The sequence below is a fragment of the Carlito syrichta genome, unplaced genomic scaffold (genome assembly GCF_000164805.1).
Source record: "Carlito syrichta isolate Samal-C Ts95f unplaced genomic scaffold, Tarsius_syrichta-2.0.1 Scaffold291077, whole genome shotgun sequence".
Taxonomy (NCBI): domain Eukaryota; kingdom Metazoa; phylum Chordata; class Mammalia; order Primates; family Tarsiidae; genus Carlito; species Carlito syrichta.
The window spans coordinates 10,175-25,920 of NW_007235173.1; the positions used below are offsets into that span (position 1 = coordinate 10,175).

Consider the following 15,746-nt stretch of genomic DNA (forward strand, 5'->3'; position numbering starts at 1 on the left):
GCTTTCTTTTGGCCCATTTTTAAAAGTAAGTCACATACTCAGGTCTAGTGGAGTGGGCATGCCCAATGTTCTAGACACTATGAAATAAGAAAATTAGGGGTCTATTACTTTAAAAATTATTCAAAGTAATTGAGCCATTTGCCTGTTTGAGTATGTGGTGGGTACATAATTGCAACAGTTTGTATGAGGGTTTGTAGCCATTGAGGTCTGTATTGAAGGTGCTACGTGATGTGACCTCTCACCATAGGACTCTAAAAAAGATAAAGAAATTCCCTCAAATTTTCCTAGAAGTTCTAGACTCAACAATACCTGAGTAGGGTCTCCTGACGGGTTTCAAAATATATCTTACTTGGGGCCACACTTTAGAGAATAACTGGTTTTAGTAAGGGGAATTCACAAATTTAAGAGATGTTTTTAAAAACATAGGTGTCAATTAGAATGGCCATCACTAATAAAACAAACAACAGCAGTTGCTGGCGAGGATGTGGAGAGAAAGGAACGCTTCTATACTTCTCATGGGAATGTAAACTAGTGCAATCTCTTTGAAACACAGTGTGATGATTTCTGGAAGCCCTAGAATTTGACTTACGTATGACCCAGTAATCCTCTAACAGGAATATACCCAGAGGAACACAAGTCATTCCATCAAAAAGATACTGTGCATGCATGTTTGTTGCAGTTCTATTCACAATGGCAAAAACATGGAACCAGCCACACTGCATATTGAAGCTGGACTGAATTAAGAGCAACTTGGTAGGATTTAGAGTCTATAATACTCTGTGATCTATCACAGAATAAAATATCAGTTTATTATATGTTCTCACTCATACATGGACCTTGATCAACTATCATAATACTACAAGCAAGTGATTGGCAGTAGTGGGTAAATGGCAGGGGAAGGGAGTTGGGATTGGCATCTGAGGGAAACTGACAAGAGTTGGGGGGGGCACACTTCCACAACAGAATACCTGCTTAGTGAAAATTTGTATAGCTAAATATTTGTACCCCACATATTTAAAATGCAAATAAATATATTAATTAAATAAAAACTAAACAAAACAAAATAGCATAGGGTGTCACAGAAGCAGCATTTTGGACACGTGTACAGCTTTTCTTTCTGGGAGAGAGAGGGGAAGATTCTCTGTGAGGCCAGACAGAAATTTCTCTGCAGAGCAGGAGCTGGGCAACAGGGGGTGCTCAGGACACACCAAGCAGTTTCATGACCTTGAAGCAGGTGCACATGAGAATGAGAGGGGAGGAGTTTCTCAGCATGGGTCTTTTGGTTTCAAAACAAAAAAATCGAAAAAAGCTAAAATAGGAATTTAGCAAAACCGGTGATGTGATTTTAAGGTTCATACTCTACCTGGAGCTCTAATTAAACCAAACATGACAATGAGAAACACATTCAAAGAAATAGATTTCTAGTGCTTTCAAATATATTAATAGTTAGAATGTGAACATGCATGGTTTAATTAATTGAATGTCTGCAAATATCATGAGTAACATTTTCCCAGGAGGTAGATTTGCAGAGAAAAAAGTCCAGAAAGGCTTGTGTACTTGTGTGCCACTGGAACGTGGGGTGGTTCACAGAAATTTTCCTGTGGGCATTTTCTTATAAATTCTGGGTTCAAGAACTTCTGGGCATAAGAATGGACAAACATTATGAAACAAGAATTAGAACTTGAGCTTCAGCACCATGGTTACATGGTCCATGTATTATCTATCTTCTCTATCTCATGCTGGATCATTTTTGAGATATAAATTGCCCTGTCTCATGAATATGCAAATAATCTCAGTACTATCAATGTAAATAGAGATATATCTGTGCCCTAAGAGCAACATCCACCAACCAATTCCCTTCCCTAGAGAAGCCCCTGAGAGCACAACTCCTCATCATGGATTGGAGCTGGAGAATCCTCTTCTTGGTGGCAGCTGCTACAGGTAATGGGCTTTCACATCCCAGGGCTTAGGAAGGGACCAGGGCCTGTTCAGGGAGATTTCAACTACCCCTGTCTTCTGTCCACAGGTGTCCAATCCCAGGTGCAGCTGGTACAGTCTGGGGCTGAGGTGAAGAAACCGGGAACCTCAGTGAAGATCTCCTGCAAGACTTCTGGATACACCTTCACAGGTTATGCTATGAGCTGGGTGCGACAGTCCAATGGAGAAGGACTTGAGTGGATGGGATATATCTACCCTGGTAGTGGTGATACAGACTATTCCCAGAAGTTCCAGGGCAGAGTCACCATGACCAGTGACACATCAACAAACACAGCTTACATGGAGCTGAGCAGTTTGAGACCTGAGGACTCGGGCACGTATTATTGTGCGAGAGACACAGTATAAAAACCCACATCCTGAGAGTGTCAAAAACCCTGAGATGGAAGGCAGCTGTGCTGGACTGAGGAAGATGATGAAACTCATAAAGGTGAATTTTTCTTAGAAAATGTTGTTAGGTAACTGTGGAGAAGAAACAATGGAAACATATATCGACTCTAATTATACAAGAAATATTCCATTAAACAATCACATTTTATGCAAAATACACAGACTGGAGAATTCATTCCTGCGTACATATCTGAGGAGACATGAGTTTTCAAATCTGATTGAAAAATAAAATTTCAAGATTGTTTGTTCACACAGTATGTCAAAATATAATTCTTTTTTTTTTTTTTTGAGTTAGAGTCTCACTCTGTTGCCCTGACAGGAGTGCAGTAGCTGCTCCTGGCCACCGCAGCCTCGACCTGCTGGCCTCTGGCTATCCTTCCACCTCAGCCTTCCGAGTAGCTGGAATTACATGCACGTGCGACCATGCCCGGCTGATTTTTTTATTTGTTGTAGAGATGAGGTCTCGCCATGTTGCGCAGGTGGGTCTCGAACACACGGACTCAGGCAATCAACTCACCTCAGCCTCCCAAAGGCATGGGATTACAGGCTGAGCCACTGAACCCAGCTCAAATTATAATTCTTAAGAATTAGCACAAATATCTTCCCCAAAATTCAACCCTTGCTTCAACACACACTGTTAGAGTAGATTTAGGGTCACAGTAGAATTGAGAATAAGGCATAGAGCATGCCCGTACTCCCTTTTCCCACATGCACAATCTTCCCCACTATCAGCATTATGCACCTGCATCCTATATATGTTACAGTGGGTGGACCTTTATCAACATATCATTAAATTTATTTCCTGGGGTTTCCTTGACATAACAGTCCTAAATTATTTGAAAACACCTCAGGTTTTTCAAACGTGTTGCAGAGAGATTTGCCAATAGGAGAGAAACTGAGTGAGACTATTTTTTCCTGCACTTTTCTTCCAGGACTCATATATTCCATACAGATTTAGAATTCATGTGAATCCTAATGCTGTATTATCCTTCAGAGAGGGTACCATCCTCAACCTTTTTGAAGTAAGTCAAGATCTCTAGAAGACCAGAAGCTTCTGGTAAATATGATGAATATCCTTAAGAGAAGTGGATCTTTTGCACAGCAAAAGAAAGCATCAAGAGAGCAGGGAGACAACCCTTAGAATGGGAAAAAAAATTTGATAAATGAATATATGACAAAAGCTGAACATACAAGATTTACAAGGAAATCAAATGGGCTGACAGAGAAAAAAAAATATACTAATAAAAAGTAGGCATGGGACATCATCAGACACTTCTCAAATAAAAACCTATGAGCAGCCAACACATAAAAGCAAAAATGCTTAGCTTCACTAATTATCAGATAAATGCAACTCAAAAGCACACTGCAATGCCACTTACTCCAGTTATGATGGCCATCATTAATAAATAAAAAATTAAAAGTAAATAAATAAACAATAGATGCTGATGTTGGTTTGGAGTATAGGGGCCACTTGTACACTCTTGTTGAGAGTCCAACCTAGACCAACATTTATGGAAAATAGTGTGGCAGTACTAAAATAACTAGAAATTGACCTCCCTTATGATTCAGCATTACTCTTCCTGGAAATATACCTGAAGGAGCACGTGGCATTCTACAAAACAAGATACTTGCACAAACGTTTTCATTGAACACTATTCACAAAAGAAAAAACATGGAACCAAACTTACTTCCCATGAAAAGTAGAATAGACAGAGAAAATGTAATACATACACATGATGGAATACTATGAAAGTGTAGAAGGACAAAATCATGGACTTCGCAGCAAATTGGATGGAATTAGAGACAAACAATCTTAGAGATCAATTACAGAAACCAAGAACAGTATACCACATATTCTCACTCATAAGTGAGACCTGAAGATTAATCACAATAATACAACGAAGGGATTGGCAGTTGTGGGACACTGCCAGGCAACGTGGAAGAGTAAGAACTTAACAATAAATGGTACCTGATCCTAAACCAGGGAAACCGAATGCAAGTTTTAGGCCCAAATGTCACCTCGACCTAGCTTACTTATGTATCTAATCCTGACTTTTACCCAACATAATTTATAATAAAACAAGGAATAAAAAGAAGAGAAATGGGACCTTGGCCATGAGTGTTGTCATGTATGGCACACTGCATTTAGATCAGATGCACTGTAAACAATTGGGAGGTTGTTGTGGATGAAGCCCTTTGGGGAGAAAAGACAGCACATGTATTGGACCTTGTCAGGAATGATAGAATCCTTTAAACAAGTGGGTTGGTAACTTAAGGTCTCCCTCTCAGGGTCTATATTGATGTTTTCTGCTCACTGCACATTATTCCAAGAGACATGAGTCTGAGTAGTCTTGGAGAAAGAGTATCCCACTGGAGTCATGACTATGGGGGGCCTGTCATCCTCCATCTGAGAAACTCCTTCTCCTTGATTATTGCTGCCAGCCCCTTGGTGGGGGCATTCTGGAAGATGACAAGATGTGTGCAAACATCCATCCAGTGATTGTCAATTATGACACATGAAAAAATTATTCAGCTTTCAATACAAGACAGGTGGCTGCAGAGATAAACAGAACGTATATATATTCTCATCTTGTACAGACACAAGAAATGCTGTGTGTGGTGATAAGAACATTAAATTCAAAATGATTAACAAATAACTGAAGGTTGAGAGTAAACAAGATAACGGGTCATCCTCAAAGGACTGCTATGTGAAGAGCTCACATCTTCATGAAGGATTTTGTTCCAGGAATTGTCCAGGAACTCAGAAAGGATCAGAGAGAACTCAGAGAATACCCTTTGTAGAGACAGCTGAGGGGAAATATTGCCAAGTTTCAATGATAAAACAATAAGAGCTTTATACATTATCAGTTCAGTTAAAATTCACTTATGAGTATTGTGTCATGAATAAACATGCAATATGATGGAGATTTTCCTTATGTTTGCCTGTTTAATTTTGGGGAAAACACCTGAATTCCTTCTTTCATGACAAGTCCCTTAAGTTGAACATCTTTCTGTGGGTGACATTCCCCAGCCCTTCCCTCTTCCCTGCACATTTCTTTGCCTCTGGGTGATAAATTTTCACCAGTAGAATAAGATGAGACAAGATCAAGTTATCGATCATATGTTTTCTGGCGTTTCTCTGCATCTTAAAGAGTAAGATGTCAGCTCTTCACAGACCACAATTTTAGGTGGACAAAAAGTAGCAGCGGAAAGCCACGTATTTTAGCAGCTAATGCAGCCCATTTCCACCAAACAATCAACATCACCTCCTCAGAGATATCCCAGGGCATCTCCTGAGTAATTTTATTAGTAGCCAACCCTCAAGTAACTGACTTGAGAAGTACTAATCCCACCTTCCAAATAAATGAACTCTTTCAATTTATTATTTGTAAAGAAACAGAAAGAATGAAATATAATGCATATTGAATGTAACATTCTGTAGTAACATTTGACATCTCAAGATACACAGTGTTCTTGTCAGATTTTTTATTTGCAATTGCAGGACACATTCTTATCTGCACAAACTTGAGAGTATGGCTTTAGCCCTGAGCACATCCTTCTGTAGTCATGAGGATCAGAATCCTGAGGAAGTCCCGGTGATCTGGAGAGAGTATTCTATGATATTCAGTGCAGGAATAAGTGAGATTTGCTGAATAGAATAGACTTTGGGAGTCAGGTTAAAGCTCCTAAGGAGGCTGGACCAGAGCCAGTGTCCTTTACAACAAAGTCAATGTCTCATTTATCCTCCTGTTCTTGTAGAACTGTGCACATGAATTAGAACAGATCCAGTTTCCTGCTTTCCTGCTAATCCATTTTATTTACTTATTTCTGGGCCTTATTCTCACAACTCCATTTTCTCACTTTTTACTCTGAATATAGAGGATGTGTTTCTATTGTCTAAATCCCAGTGCTGAGGGCCTTTGTCTGAGACTCAGGATATCTCAGGCTGTGGTCCCTACATTGCCTTGGAAAGATAATAGGACTTTCTCATTCACTGTTACCAGGTTCTTCCTGATGCCCTTCATCCATACATTTATTTGGGAAATGCAAGTCAACATTTATCACCAAGAGGATAAAAATATTTTCCTTAATGTGGGATACTGATGTAGAACTAATCTCATGCTTCTCACACTGTCACAGCTTGACCTCCTGTACACTTGACTTTAAGAGAACTGAAGATGGATCCTCCATCCTGTGGTGGGCTTTGTTTGCCAGGGATGTGGGGTCTGACTAAGCATGTCAGGCCAATCCTGTTGATCATAAGGAAGGACAGACTGCACTTCCTGGGAGAATCTGAGACTGCTGCCAGTCATAGAGTTTGATTATTTTTTATCTTTCAGGTATTGAATAAGACTCATTCAGATTATCTAGGACAATTCTCCTAATTGAGATAAAGTTTATAGCAAGCTTTAGTAACATCAGATAAGTACCTTCACAGCAGCACATAGGTTAGTTTTATTTTAATAACTGAGATATAGTCTTGCCAAGTTGACACATGCATCTGATTGCAGCCATGGTTATTTTATATTATGTATTCTACACTAGAACCAGGCTCATGTGGAATTTTGCTAAAATAGTTGATACTATTGGCCTTCTGAGAGGCCACCTTCATGACTGTCCTGAGTTTGTGGGTAATCTTTAAGGAATACATCCATCCTTTTGATAGAAAATGCATGAAGAGAGAAATTAGGATGAGGAAGATATTAATACTTAATGGAAGTTTATCCCTCAGTGAAAAAGACAGGAAGAGGAGAAAGGGTGGAGATGTCCTAGGTTTCTCTGCATCTCCTCTGGATCCTAACTTAGGTTGTCTAGAATGGGTGTAGGCTGGATCTATCAACCTCCATTGAAGGTACCAGAGTAACTTGTGACCATCTGGTAGAATAATGCTATGTATTACAGTTTATCTCTGAATAACAGGTTCACCATACCCAAGGATAACTCCAACAACCAGCTCTTCCTCATCATGAATAATATGGGCCCTGTAGACACAGCCACATATTACTGTGCATAGAATACAGAGACACTGCCCAAGCTGGCTCCTGCACAAGAACCTAGGCTGTTTCTCAGTTGTGATCCTCCCCTACCTCTGTAGAACAGAAAACTGACTGTTAAACTCTGTGGTTACCCTTTCCTCCCAACTGAATCAGATCCATGCCTTCTTTTTTATTCCTCAATAATAAATGGTAAAATCCAGGTGAGTGGTCCATGCAAGTTTATACTTTACCGTGTGTCATAAATGACCAAGATAAAAGGTTAATGTTACTTAGATCAGATGCATCCCTTATATATTGCCACTGGATGGGCTGAATCCCCCCAAGAATAAGAATGGAAATAAGTAAAATGTATGCCTTTATTAAACTTGAAACTAATCTTACAGAACCATCCTGGGATATGGAAAAATGAAGAAATACACAAATGCACACTAAGCATTGTAATGAAGAAGTAATATAATTGAAAGGTGTATTAATACAATAACTTTATGAAATAATAAAACAGACTGAATGGGACCTCATTATGGGTATCCCTTAATGTCAGTCCACTAATGAGTTTTGAAGGGTTTCATAAGGGAGCTGTAGCAGACGGACTTTCATCCCAGATAACTAGGGACACAGGGCGGCAAACATGCCCAAGGCCCACACTTGGAAAGGAAAGTGTCTCAGCTTAATATCAGAAAAAAATCTTAGTAGATCAGATGAGCTAATCATAAAAACAATTAAAAATGCAAATATCCAAGATCATGTTTCTTTCCCTTTTTTTTTTTTGAGTTGGAGTCTCACTCTGTCGCCCAGACTGGAGTGCAGTGGCCGCTTCCGGCCACTGCAGTCTCGACCTGCTGGGCTCCGGCGATCCTTCCGCCTCAGCCTTCCAAGTAGCCGGAATTACAGGCATGAGCTACCATGCCCGACTGATTTTTTGATATTGTAGAGATGAGGTCTCACTGCCCAGGCTGGTCTCGAACCCGCGAGCTCAGGCAATCCACTCACCTCAGCCTCCCAAAGGTGCGGGATTACAGGCTGAGCCACCGAGCCCGGTTTCCATTTTTTTTGAGTTGGAGTCTCACTCTGTCATCCAGACTGAAGTGCAGTGGCCGCTGCCAGCCACCCCAGTCTCGACCTGCTGGGCTCCAGTGATCCTTCAAACTCAGCCTTCCAAGTAGCTGGAACTACAGGCATGCGCTACCATACCCGGCTAATTTTTTTATTTATTGTAGAGATGAGGTCTCACCAAGTTGCCCAGGCTGGTCTTGAACCAACGGGCTCAGGCAATTCACTTATTTAAGTCTTCCAATGTGCGGGATTACAGGCTGAGCCACCGAGCCGGCCCAACATCATATTTCTTATGAATTATCTGTTTCATGCTGGAAAGAAAAATCGAATTGCCCATAATTTTAGGAAAACAGTCTCATGGCAATGTATAACTATATTAAAATAAACAAGCAAACAATACTATATCAACAGGATTCAAGGAGTTAGCATTTCAGTACTATGGAACACCAGAAAAATAAAGGCTTTTATGTACATTGTAAAACATTATATTATTCATGAAAATGAAATCTTATGACCAAAAAATATCTGATAAAATTAAGATGAAAACTTAATTACACTTTTAAAAAGTTTTTCTGCTAAAGTGACTGTCAAAAAAATGAATAAAACCTGGAAACAGCCATGCTGCCCATCAAAAGAGGACTGGATTTAAAAAATTTGGTACATATACACGATGGAATACTATGCAGCCATAAAAAAGAACAAAATCATGAATTTCGCAGTAACCTGGATGGAACTAGAGTCTATAATACTTAGTGACCTCTCACAGAAACAAAGATCCAAGTATCACATGTTCTCACTCATATAATGGACCTTAAACATCCAATGCAATACTATAGGAAAATGACTGACAGTACTAGGAAACTATGGTGGGGGGAGGGAAATGGGATTAACAGTAGCAAATATCTGTCTGGGAATGGGGAAACACACCATATCAACAGGGTGCCTGAATGAAATGGAACTGCATACCTAATCCTTAACTGTACCCCACAACTTCATTATAAAAAAGAAATACATAATTTTAAAAATAGCACTACTTCATAGAAAATAACAACAACAACAAAAATGAATAGTAAGCTTCAGAGTTAGTCAAATATTTGCAAATCACATAATCACCAAAAAACATGCATTAAGAATATGTAAGAATCCTCAAAAGAAAACAGTAGAAGAAACAATCTATTTGTAAAACAGGCAAAAATTTGAACAGGCATTCCATTAATGATGATAAACAGGTGCTATAAGAAGAATGTTGACATAATTTATCAATTTATCTTTAGAAAAATTTATATCAAGACACAAAAACTCCGCTAGCCATTTTTTTTACAATGGCTCAAATAAAAAAGAAATATTGGCAATACCAATGTTGGTGAGCACGTCATGCCCTAGAGCCTGCAACTTTTCTAATGCATAATGAAACAATTACTCTGGAAAACAATGAAAGCTTCTCATGAGGTTAAACATGCCCAACAAAAGACCTAGAAGCTTCTCATGAGGTTAAACATGCCCAAAAGAAGACCTAGAAAGATACTTCTGAGCCAGGCTTGGTAGCTCAGCCTGTAATCCTGCAACTTGGGAGGCTGAGGTGAGTGCATTGCCGCGGGTTCAAGACCCGCCTGGGCAAATTGGTGAGACCTCATCTCTACTATAAATAAATAAATAAATGAGCCGGGTGTGATAGTGCGTGCCTGTAGCTCCAGCTACTTGGAAGGCTGAGGCAGAAGGATCGCCGGAGCCCAGCAGGTCAAGGCTGCGGTAGCTGGAAGCGACCACTGTACTCCAGTCTGGGCGACAGAGTGAGATTCCAACTCAAAAACAAAAAAAAAAAGAAATATACTTTTGACTTTTTCTACAGAGGCTTCAAATGATATTCATTCACACTTCTTTGCACATACGTATAGAAATGTGTTACATGCTAGAAATTAGAAACAGCCCCAAAGACTTAAAAAAGTTCAAAGGATACATAAACTGGGAAAATTGAGTACAGTTAAATAATTAAAATGGAAATCTGTTGATGTTCACACCATTACAGGAAAATGCCCAGACAGGATGTTGACTGAGAGAAGCGAGGCTCCAAACCACAAGGGGATACAGTCGTGGGTATGACACACTCACCCGGGATGATGATAGTTTGGGCTGAGCTCTCTTTGTCTTCTTCCTAACTACACCCAGATGTTGTGCTGTATTACTTGGAAGTGCCGTTTCAATATTTTCAACAGTGCACTGAGGTTTATATTGTTCCACAAACAAAACCAAACAAACATGGCTCCTTTGAACAAACAGGGTCTCGTTTTTGTTTTAAACTCAGGAGAACTCCTCCCAGTCATTTCCTTGCTCAGTTCTCCTGCAAACCTGCTGGCCTGCAGCTTAACCTCAATCACCAATGTGTGCATCATCTCGTCCCAATTGCGTCACACCTTGTGCATATTTATGGGCATATGCGAAAATTACATACGTATAATGTGAAACCACTAAGCCTGGGTTCTTAAAATTCTACCACCTCAAGCATTTATCACTTATTTGTGCTAAGAACATTTCAAATACTCTCTACTAGTATTTTAAAATATGAGTTTACTATTGTGAACCATAGTCACCGCACCGTGCATTAAGAAGAAAGAAATTAAAACTTGTTTCATTTGTTAATTGTATGTTTGTACCCATTACAGAGGACTACACATGCATGGATATTGAGCAAATGTTAATTATAAATATGTGAATGGTATTTCATGATATTTATGCCTTAGATAGTTCATTACAAATAAATAAAATGCATATGAAGGTAGAGAAGGTAGTTAAAATACATATAAACACATATAAAATGTCAGAGACACCTGCAAATTCCTCTGCATGATTCTGGGTTTTTTCAACTATAACAATAGTTTACTTAAAAATAATAACCCAGTGCCAGCAAATTAGGAAAACAGCATTCTCATATACTTCGGTAAAATTAAATAGGTAAATATTTTGGAAGGAGAGCCTGTTTAAAATTTCAAATACATCATTACTTTAATCTAAGGACTTCACTAAAGGAAGTAGATGTTCCAGGAAAGAATGACTAATGTTAACCCATGCACACACATATTAAAAGTTTTAAGAATATATGATCTATGACACCTAATTGCTGTGTATCTAGGTATGTATAACATATTACAGTTTTTATATATGTATGTTAAAGATATTTATATACCTATGTTTCATATGTTTTAATATTTATTATGAATTTTAATATCCAAATTTGGAGCTACTCCTGTTACCCATTAATAGAAAATAGTTTATTTTTAAATCTGTAAGCATTTACTTAATCATCTAACATTTATAAAACAAATTCATATACATTTAAGACATCAAAATTTAAGTTAACAATAATATACATTTAAGATGAAATATAGAATGAAATGAGATTCAATTTACTGCATGCATTCTTTGTTACCAAAAATCCAAAAATAATTACCTTAATAATGTAAAATACTTAAAAAGTTACCCTGCTCATAAAAGGAAATGAGCGAGTTATGATATTTTTGAAGATTTTATTTTTAAATGTCATTGTTTTTAAATTTTGAAATGCCTTATATATAATTATTAAATATAAAAATGTGCAGAGGTAATCTCAGAAAAACGCTCATATGGAAACCTCACAGAAAAGAGTATCAAATATCATTGTGACATAAATAATTACATTTTGTAAATCCTTGTTTGTTTTTTCTCTTCAGTCTCTAATTTTCAGGTTGACACAGAAATAAATCCCTTTTATGTGTAAGAATAATAATTCGTTTTTGAAATAACTTGTATTGAACTATTCAAAAATGGGGCTAGGCTTAATGTACTGATTTTTTCATAAATAAATATTTAGTTTGATGATACTTTTGAAGCCGATTTTGTTAGAAATCTTATAATATCTGTAGAGTTGCCAAAGGAAGAAACATGCTGCAATGACACTATACCTTACCAATGAAATCTGTATTTCCTAATTTCTTGTATTCTGTAGTCAATGAATGCTAGTGCAGATATTGGAGGCACAAATTAATCTAAGCCCTGCCAAGGGATTGCATATAGAAACTCATATTTCATATAAACACTTTAGTATAATGGATAAAATTATTTTTCCCAATACCCTTAAATAATACAAATCACTTTTGATCTGGACTATTTTCAGAATATGCTCCTAGACACATCACACAATTCCTCTATGTTCTGTTTTAATGTTACACCTGAAATATGTAGGTAACTTTGAAAAATTGCCTGGCATGCCTTGTGTGTAAATGTAAAATTAAAATTATGTGTATGAATCATGTTATGTAGAAAATACATAGCAAGAAGGCACATTTTTTTCAAACACTATTCTTGCCACCAAATATCAAAAGCACCATCCTATCTGCTCTGGGCTCAGCCCTCTCTTAGGCATCCCAACCCAGAGTGTGCTATGTAGCAGAAGACATGCAAATAGGGCCTTCCTTCTACTGATGAAAATCAGCCTAGCTCTGATCCTGCAGCACTTGGAAAGAAGCCCTAGCCCTGGGATTCCCAGGTGTTCCCATTTGGAGTCTAGAACTGAACACAAACAACCAACCATGGAGTATAGGCTCATTGAACATTTCCTTGTCTGTAGTTTAAAAAATGATTCATAGCTGGGCTCCGTGGCTCAGACTATAATCCCGTGCCTTTGGGAGTCTGAGGTGAGTGGATTGCCTGAGCCTGCGGGTTTGAGACTTGCCTGGGCAGCAAGACCTCACCTCTACAATAAATCAAAAAATCAGCCTGGCATGGTATCACATGCCTGTAATTCCAGCTACTTGGAAGGTTGAGGCAGAAGGATCGTCAGAGCTCAGCAAGTTGAGGCTGTGGTGGCCGGGCGCGACCACTGCACTCCAGTCTGGGTGGCAGAGTGAGACTCCAACTCAAAAAAATGAAATAAATAAATAAGTAAAATAAAAAAAATAATTCATGGAGAACTGGAGATATTTAGTGTTTCAGTATATATAGGTGGTAGAAACAGTGGTCAGTTTTTGAGCAGGATATCTCTGTCTGCAGGTGTGCAGTTTGAAGTGCAACTGGTAGAGATTGAGGTAGGCTTGGTCCCTCATATGGGGTCCCTGCGACTCTCCTGTGTATCTTCTTCAGTGACTTCTACATGGAATGAGTTCACCAGACTCCAGCTGAAAAAGGGTTGGAATATATATACAATATTATTTGAAATGGGGGCAGTCCAGACTATGTAGACTCTGTGAAGGTCCAATTCACCTTCTCCAGAGAACCTACCATATCTGAAAAAGAACAGCTTGAGAGTCTAGGACACACCATATATTACTGTAGAGTCATGTATTCCTATGCAAGACACACAGTGAAGGAATGTCAATACGATCCCTTACTCAAACCTCCCTGCAGGGACACATGGCTGACATCAACTGCAGGGGGCTGGCAGAAACCACATATAAAAGACAACTCAAAAATCAGGTACAGTTGGGGGTTAAGGTCTGGTTTCCTGTCAGGGTTTGGGATCTCCTTTCCTTCTGACACTTTTCCATGAAACCGCTCTAATTTTAGAACACACTGCCTTTTGAAGTGATCTCTGAATATAAAAGAAACCAGTGTAATATGAGGACATATTCTCACAGGTGCAAAATGCAAATTGTCACCCAGAGATATGGAAAGTACACAACCACAGTCAACAGGAACAGAGGAAGCCCTAGGGGGGCCTCAGAGTCTTTTCCAACGAACTCAGGGCAGGGACCTTAGTAGATTGTATTGATTATGACAGTCTTAGAGATTCTTTGTTCAAAACAGCATGTGGAAGTCAAATTGATCCAGTGCTGTGCAAATTTAACAGAGTCTCCTTCCTCTCCCGTAGTCTTAGGAAAACTTTGTGCATGTTGTCAATAAAAATGCAGTCACTTCTGTTAAAATCTTGTCACACAAAACAAGGAAAAACCATTAGGGAGGGCTCCCAAATACATATCCCGTATAACCAGAACTATCCCAAACACTGTGCAAAACCACAACCTTGCACAAAGGCCACTACAACCTTACAACATATTACTCCTGCAAGGGAATGTGCCCAACCACTGCCAGCCCAAACCAGGACTTATGACACCCTTGTTATAAGTGTCTCTAGGGTAGAATAGTTTTCTTTAGAAAAAAAAGACTCTTGTAGTCCTACTCAGTGTGTTTTCAAACACAACAGGGTTGGCTCAATGGCTCAGCCTGTGATCCCACCACTTTGGGAGACTGAGGTGAGTGGATTGCCTGAGTCCACGGGTTCGAGACCCACCTGGGCAACTTGAGGAGATCTCATCTCTCCAAAAAATCAAAAATGAGCTGAGCTTGGTAGTGCGTGCCTGTAGTTTCAGGTACTTGGAAGGATGAGGTGGGCGGATCACTGTACACCAGCAGGTTGAGCCTGCAGTGGCTGGGAGCAGCCACTCCACTCAAGTCTGGGTGACAGAGTAAGAATCCAACTCAAAAATAAATAAAAAATAAATAAAAATAAACACATAAGGATGGACATGCTGGAGTCTGTCCTCAGCTTCTTTCAAAATTAAAGAATAAAGCTCTTTCACCAAGTTTTGAAAATTGCTTGTCTCTAATGTTTTTAAAAAAAATAAATCCAGGTTTATGACCATAAAGAGGACCTTGGAAATATGTCATGAGGAGGCAACTCTTATAAGTTTTTGAATATTTGGACATGATGTATAACTGACTTAAAATATTTAGCTGTTTGGAATGTACTACATGATTGATCACATCCTTGGCCATAAATCAAGTGCAAACAATTTTGATAAGATTGAAATACTGCCATGAACCTTCTCAGACCACAGTGGAATAAGAATAAATATCAACACCAACAAAATTCCCCCAAAACCAACAAAGACATGGTTAATAAACAACATGATATTGAACAACTACTAGCTTAACACAGAAATTAAAATAGATATTAAAAATTCCTGGTTATAAATTAAAATTGAAGAAACATCTTACTAAAACCTCTGGGATGTCTTGAAAGCAGTTCTAAGAAAGAAATTTATATCTCTATGAACATCCATCAAGAAAATAGGAATTTCACAAAATTACAGAATAACAAATCACCTAAGGGAACTGGACAAACAAGACAACCAAAACCTTAAATTTAGCAGAATCCACATGACCAAGGTAAAAGCCCCAACACAGGACATAGATGATAACAATATTATAGAAAAAAAAATCAACAAAAAACATGGTTCTGTAAATGAATAAGCAAGATTGATGGACTCCCTAACCAGACTGACCAAGGAAGAGAGATAAATATCCTAAATAAAAGCAATCACAAATGCAAAAGATCAAATC

General features: G+C 38.6%; 1 gene segment (V, D, J or C); it reads left to right on the top strand.

Annotated features, from left to right (window-relative positions):
- The first annotated feature begins 1,895 nt into the window (after nucleotides 1–1,895).
- On the top strand, nucleotides 1,896–2,343 carry LOC103256676. The segment is given in 2 exon segments: nucleotides 1,896–1,941; nucleotides 2,027–2,343. Coding segments are annotated over 2 exon segments (363 nt in total).
- Nucleotides 2,344–15,746: the final 13,403 nt, after the last annotated feature.